The sequence below is a fragment of the Vombatus ursinus genome, unplaced genomic scaffold (genome assembly GCF_900497805.2).
Source record: "Vombatus ursinus unplaced genomic scaffold, bare-nosed wombat genome assembly UNPS02014791.1, whole genome shotgun sequence".
Classification (NCBI taxonomy): Eukaryota; Metazoa; Chordata; class Mammalia; order Diprotodontia; family Vombatidae; genus Vombatus; species Vombatus ursinus.
In genome coordinates this window covers 82,429,374-82,437,025 of record NW_020954569.1, presented here as the reverse complement: position 1 = coordinate 82,437,025, position 7,652 = coordinate 82,429,374, and the positions used below count along the sequence as shown (strand labels likewise).

The 7,652-nt window shown below is 39.9% G+C and overlaps 1 protein-coding gene across 1 annotated transcript in view; it reads left to right on the top strand.

The window, feature by feature from the left end:
• ADAMTS12 (ADAM metallopeptidase with thrombospondin type 1 motif 12) overlaps positions 1 to 7,652 on the top strand; it is a 525,685-nt gene that overhangs the window by 401,460 nt on the left and 116,573 nt on the right. Inside the window, exons 15-16 of the mRNA XM_027868744.1 lie at positions 880 to 1,124; positions 1,704 to 1,845. Coding sequence (XP_027724545.1) covers positions 880 to 1,124; positions 1,704 to 1,845 — 387 coding nt within the window. The remainder of the gene's footprint in view (positions 1 to 879; positions 1,125 to 1,703; positions 1,846 to 7,652) is intronic.

Below are 7,652 nucleotides of genomic sequence, written 5' to 3'. Positions count from 1 at the left end.
TCTATCTATCTATCTATCTATCTATCTATCTATCTATCTATCTATCTCTATCAAGCTTTTGTTTTTCCCAATGGAGTATTTCATTTGTATGTATAGCCTTAAAAAAAAGAATCCCAGGATTATTCTTCCTGTGTGTTTTCATCTTGTTTTTTCAAGGTCCATGATGCCAGCTAAGATTGCAAGTACCCTTAACCTAAACTAAAAAGACAGTAACAGATCATTCTGCCATTCTTTCAGGTCTTTCAGTTAAACAACAGTTTAGAACTTCTTGTACTACAACAGCTTAATCAGCCCACTAGGCTGAACAATGATTTGTCCTGTCCTGTGATCATCAATAATTTTATGTTTACTGTGTTTTATCGTCACAGTTAGAAACAAGGCAATGACTTTAGAGGAATGGTTCTTAACCTTCTTTTGTGTCCTGGACCTAGGCACTAAGGTGAAACCTGTGGACCCCTTTTTAAAATGATGTTTTTAAATGCATAAAATAAAATACATAGCATTACAAAGAAAATCAATCCTACAGAAATATAGTTATAAAAATATAAAAAACCCAAGTTCATGGACCCCAATTTAAGAACCTCTGATCTAGACCAACCTCCTCATTTTTCAGATAAGAAGACCAAAGATGGCCAAAGAGGTTAAGTGACTTGCCTAAAGTAAGTGGAAGAACAAGCATTCGAACCCAAATCCTCGGAGTCAGATCCAGCTCTCTTTCTACTTGTACTTTTACATATATAATTTCCTCTCACTCTATTGTAAAGTCCACAAGAGCAGGGACTGGGTTTTACTGATGTTTGTATTTTCCCAAGTGTGCCACATATGGGAGGCATTTAATAAACAGTTGTTGAATTTAATCTGTATCTCTTATCTCCTTAGGCTATGTTGATATTGGGCTTATTCCAAAAGGAGCAAGAGACATTCGAGTCATAGAGGTTGAAGAAGCTGGAAACTTTCTGGCTGTCAGAAGTGAAGACCCAGAAAAGTATTACCTAAATGGGGGATTTATTATCCAGTGGAATGGAGACTACAAGCTGGCAGGGACAGTCTTTCAGTATGACAGGAAAGGTGACCTGGAGAATCTGAGGGCAGCTGGCCCCACCAATGAATCTGTGTGGATACAGGTAATATACAATATCAAGAAGAAGTGCTGAACTCTAAGTGAGATGGCACTTTTAGGATGTACTTTTCAGAAGAATGGGATGTGGGAATATTGCTCACTAAGCCAAGATATTTAACTGCATAAATGTATGACCCAAATACTCACCAAAACCAAATACCATAAAAAAATTCAAGGTCATTAAATTTATTTTGTTCCATGATTGACCTTTTTTTTTTTGGAAAGCCAGATATATTTATTTTAGATCTTTAATAGTTTCTGTGATTTCTGTCTTTGCACATGAATATTAAGTCATAAGGAGCCAACCTGATGTAGTTGATAGGGGACTGGCCCCTCTGTCAGGTAATCCTGAATTTGAGTTCCACCCTTGACACATACTAGTAAGTTCCTGGGCAAATCACTTAACCTCTCAGTACCCTAGGCAACACTCTAGGACTTCAAGCTGCAGAGCATTCACCTACCAACCTACCTTGGTCGAGGGAAGTCCTTACTGGAATCTTCTAAAACTAATAAAATCACAGATGCAATTTTTTAAAAAATTATCATGACTCAGCTTGAGGTCACTCTTTCTCTTGCTTTTCAGCTCCTATTCCAAGTGACTAACCCTGGCATAAAGTATGAGTACACAATACGGAAAGATAGCAGCTCTGAAAATGATATTGAGAAGCCAGAGTATTTTTGGCAATATGGCAGCTGGACAGACTGCAGTGCAACATGTGGGACAGGTAAGCGTTGGCTCATCTGACATTTGGTTGGAGCCTTGGAAGGGCTGGCTTGTGGAGTAAGAATTAAACTTGTCCTCCTTAGCTCCTGCGAGCAGAACTAGCACCAATAGGGGGTAGTTTCAGAGGGGCAAAACCTAGCTCAATAGATAGAAAAATCTCCTAATAGGCAGCTAGGTGGAAATAGTGGATAGTGTGTCAGGTCTCCAGTCAAGAAGAATCATCCTCCTGAGTTCAGATCTGGTCTCAAATACTTACTAGTTGTGTGACCCTGGGCAAGTCACTTAACCCTGTTTGCCTCAGTTTTTTCATCTGTAAAATGAACTGCAGAAGGAAATGGCAAACCGCTCTAGTATCTTTGCCAAGAAAACCCCAAATGGGGTGACAAAGAGTCAGACATTACTGAAATTACTGAACAATAATAACCACAAAATTTAAGATGAAATGGATGGCATTGTGGAAACAGAGGCAGATGTGGAGATAAGGGAGGAGTCTTGCCTCTGACACTCACCAGCTATGTGTGACCCTTGTCAAGACATTCAATTTCTGTGCATCTCAGTTTCCTCTTTGAAAAATAGAGATAATAACTAAAGAGCCTGCCTCATGAAGGTGTTGTATCCATTTCAAGAGATGTGGGAAGTCAGATGATATTTTGCAAATGCTAAACCCTGACAGTTAATTTATGATCTGGCTGGCTGGCTGGGGGTCCTGCTCTACAGGTACACTGTCACCTACACTACCTCAGACTGTGTTGTGTTTCTCCGTGAAAAAGTATAGTACACTGTCCTCACATCTCAATTTTCTTTCCTCTGTGATCTGTCATTGTTCATGTCTTGCCAGACTGAGCCCAGGAATACCCACATCTGCATTCTGCCAACTTCGATTTTACTGCTTGAATAGTGAGTGCTGCGGAAAGTCACATGATTATGCCAGCTGGCACCATGACAGATTTCTGTTAACTGATCTCTGTGGGCCTTAACAGCTTTCTTTTCTTTCTTCTCTGTCACATGGCCCTGGAGTCTATTCTAAGCCTTATCTTTGCTCCACAAGCCTCCAACACCACCCCTCAGAGGATCTCATCTCCTCCTTTAATGATAAATTTGAAAGCATCTGAGCTCCCTCTGCTCCACCTCCCTCATGCATAATTTTCTCCTCCTTCATTAATGTCTCTTGAGAAGAGGTGGCCCTTCTTACCAAGGTCAACCTATACTTGTGTCCTTGATCCCATTCCCTCTTGTATTCTCTCTCAGGTACCCTTTCTCTAATCTTTAATTTCTCTCCATTTCCTGGCTTTTTCCTTGTTGCCTATAAATCTGTCCAGGTCCTTCTCATCCTTCTAAAATTTCCCTTGACCCTGCCATTCCTTCAAGTTGTCATCTTATATCTTTTTCACCTTTCCCAGCCAGACTTGTAGGAAATTTTGTCTCCTTCCTTGCCTTTGTTTCCTCTCCTCTCATTTACTTCTCATCCCTTTGCAATCTGACTTCAAACATCATGACTAAACTGAAGCTACTCCCTCCCAGGTTGCCTCTTAATGGCTAAATCTGATAACCTGAATTTAGTCCTCATCCTCCAAATCTACCTGTAGCATTTAACATTGTTGATCATCCATTCCCCTGGATACTCTCTCCTTATTGTGTTTCCATGGCACTGTTCTGTTCTATTCTCTCATTCTCTACTACTACCAACCTCTCGGACCACTCTCCAGTTGCCTTTGCTACATCCTCATATGTGCCACATCTTGAAACTGTAGTTAACCCCAAAGGCTCTATTCTAGGCTATTTTCATTTTTCTCTCAACACTTTCTCTGGGTAATATCATCAGTTTCCATGGTTCAAATCTATCACCCTAGTCTTATCATGATTCCAGTTTCACATATCAAAACAACTGTTGGGCATCTCCAACTGGCTATCTCATAGGCATCACAAACTCAACATTATGTATTATCGATACATAACTCATTGCCTTTTCCCCAAATCCACTTCTCTTCCAAACTGTTGTTTCTGCTGAGGGTACCACCATCTATTCCTGTCACCCTGGTTCAAACACTTGAAATAATCATGGAGTTTTCACTCTCACTCTCACCTACCTAACTTATTTATCTAATCAGTTGCCAAGTTTTGTAAATTCTATCTTTACAACATCTCTTGCATCTATTCCCTCCCTTCCATTTATATAGCCACCACTCTCCTTTAGACATTCTTCACATCCCACCTTGACTATTGTAATGGTCTCCTAATTGATTTCCCAGCTTTCAGTCTTTCTGCTCTCTACTCCAACTTCTATACAACTCTCAAATTTATATCCCTAAAGCATCCCTGAGTGACCATGTCACTCCCCTTCTTAAGAAGCTTTTGTGTATCCCTATTGCCTCTACAATATCCTTCTTAACTTACCTCTACAAAGTGATTTCACATTACTTTCACTCTATATTCCAGCCTAATTTGTCTGTTTGGAGCTGTTATATACAGTACACAGTCTCCCACTTATGTGTTTGGAAAGCTCTACCTCATCACCTTTGTCCCTTGGAATCCCTACTTCATTTCAAAGCTAAGCTCTAATATGTCTTCTATATAATGCTTTTCCTGCCCTCCTCCCCTAGATTTTAGTGCTCCTTTCCTGCCCCTCCCATTATTTCATATTAAGATCATAAATATAGAGATAGAATTTACACACACATATGCATATGTATATATATGGGCATTATATATGTTCATATATACACATGTATATTATTTACCTATCTTTGTGCCTATTGTTTTCCCTTCAATAGGAGTTTTTTAAAGGTAAGACTTCAGTTTTTGTCTTTGCATCCTCAGAACCTAGGACAGGGCCTGGCACATGTTAGGTGCTTAATAAATGCTTGTTACATTAGCTTGTTGGGTATACAAGCTGCTTCAGCAGAAAACAAACAGGACTTTTTTTTTTAGCAATGAACAATTCTGAGGAATAAAAATAACATGAGTGTAGATATTATTTTTCCAATGGTCCCAGCATCTTTCTTGAAACAGTATGATATATGGGCAAGAGCACTGGACTGTGTGACTTCGGGTAAGTCATTTAAATTCTCCAAGCTTCAATTTCCCTACCTATAAAATAATGACATTGTACTTGATAATATTTCAAATCCTTTCCAGCTTTAACATTACATGATTCTAATCTCTCAGTGAACCACAGAATTTATATTTAATTTACCTTTCCCTAGCATTATGGGGGGCGGAACTAAGGCATTACTGAGTTCATGTTACGTGTATCTAGCTCACTAGAGATAGCTTAAAGAATTGGGATTATTTTAACCCCTGTTATTTCATATGACACATCAAGGAAGGAGAATGACAAGCTCTTTCTATTCTGTGCGCAGTATGTTAGTGCATCTGGAATGAAAAGATAAGTACTTGATTTCTTTGATGATAGCAAAGGAACATCTGATTCAGTTGCCCAGGAAATCAGAGATTGCCTTGCCAGATGTGGCCTGGCTATTTGCTTTTGTTATCAGTATATTCAGCCAGTAACACTCTTGTCTATTCTGGATTCAAGTTGTCAAAGTTTAAAGAACAACCTTTTTCCAGTTTAATCACTTGGAAACATAGTTATAGCTCATGATGCAGCCAGATTTTAAGCGAAAACTTTGAGATGCTTTTAAAATGTCTCTTTGTTCAAGCCAGAAATGAAAGCTCTAGAATTATTGATGTCTAAGGCAGGCAACATGTGCCTTCCAGGTAAACGGATTATCTTCTGACCCTGCTGTTAATAGGCCTCGGAGAAAAAAGTCCTCCTATTGGGTTCCTCAGTCATGAAGACTTAGAGTGAGATAGATACATGGAAATGATTTGCTATTCACTAAGATAGGTTTTTGAAACTGAGAATCATCCAGAAAGGGTGTCTTTATTTTAATAGCTCTTCCTTTTCCAGTGTTTTTGTCTTAGACTATCACTAAAGTTTAAAGCCTTTGCCAGTTGGTTTCCAAGATTGTTTAACTCTGCATGGTTTTCAGAGAACACCTCTCATCCGTACCCCCACATCAGCCATGAACAAGATCTTTGTTGTTCAATCATTTCAGTTGTGTCTGACTCTTCATGACTGCAGTAGGGATTTTCTTGGCAAAGATATTGCAGTGGTTTGTCATTTCCTCCTGCAGCCCATTTTACAGATGAGGAAACTGAGGCATGCAGGGTTAAATGGCTTGCCCAGGGTCACACAACTATTAAGTGTCTAAAGCCAGATTTGAACTTAGAAAGATGAGTTCTCCTGACTCCAGGCCTGGCACTCTACCACACCACTAGCTGCCCATATGGCCATGGTACAATGGAAAAACAACAACAATAACAAAACTGCCTCTGGAGTCCAAGGACCTGGGATTCACATCTCACTCTGTGATTTGGGCAACTCATTTAACTTCTTGGGGCCTCTGTTTCCTAATCTATAGAATGAGAGTGAGTAGACTAGAAGGTCTTTATGATTTCTTCCAGTTCTAGAGCTATGACCCTAAGATCCCGTCACCTTAATCATGGCTATCCCAGGACTTAAGGAAAAGAAAAGTAACTTCTGTAGATTATTGCACCACCAACTACTATTATCTACTGTAGGAGCCTTGTTGAATGAAACAAAAATGGCTTGGTCAGGAATGCTGTGCATCTGGAATAAAACAGCAGCTCCTAAGACTTTTCATCCTTCCTTTCTTGGCTCTATGATTATCGATGATGATACTTCTTACTTCTCCATCCTTACACAAGACAGCTTATCCAGACTTTCTCATCCTTTGTGATTCATGGTCATGTCTTCCCACATATCTGCCATAAAGTATCTAACCAAGGCATTGAAAACCTTCCCTTGCATCTTTTAACATTTCATGAATACCCCAAGGCAATCAACCTGTTCAACTGTTATTCTTTACTCCTGCGAAAGAACAACCTGCCCTCTTTTCTCCATCATACACTCCTTTGGTGATATGTTCTATGCTAACATTAGCACACCTGATAGGCTGATCTCTCCATTTCCCTTGGGGTCACTGGGATGATTGATTCTTTTGGGACTGTGGTATTCTATGACTGATAATATCTAGATAGAGAGTATCAAAGCTAAGAGATTAGGTTTTATGGCAAGGAATGATTCAGGGTCATAGGAAGCTTTACACAATTTCCCAAATACAATCCAACTTGATCTCCTCCTGTTAAATTCTGAAGCAAACTCAGGGTCTATCAGCAGTGTCTGTCCAATACATAGTTCAAAGTCTCTGTGTTGATGGACGACCTCAGTGGGCTGCCCACAACTGCATGTCTTCATTTGGTCCCTAGTCATTTTATATCTTCTTTAAGACTTTTGGTGTGGTATAGTGGAAAGCACTAGATTTGAAATCAGATAACACTTGATCAGAACACTACATCCACATTCTATTATTTAACATGTGGCTTTAAACCCAGCTCTATCAGTTATCGACTGTGTGACCTTAAGCAAGTCACCCTCTCTGGGCCTCAGTTCCTCATCAATAAGTCCCTAGATGGGACCTTTTGTGAGGGGTCCCACTGAGGCTTACTTCGCTCCCAGCTCAATTTAGTCTCTAAAGTATTTCAAGTTCTTGCCAGCAGCCTTGACCCCTACCAGGTAGCCTCCTCCCCATTCTCCACTTTTCAGCTCCCTTTTATGTGTCTCCCCCTTAGGGATTCCTTAGGGTAGGGACTTTCTTCTTCATTTATATTTATATCCCCAGTGCTTAGTTTAGTGTGTGACACATAGCAAGTGCTCAATAAATGTGTCCTTCCTTCCTTCCTTCCTCCATCCTTCCCTTCCTTTCTCCTTTCTTTACTTCCTCC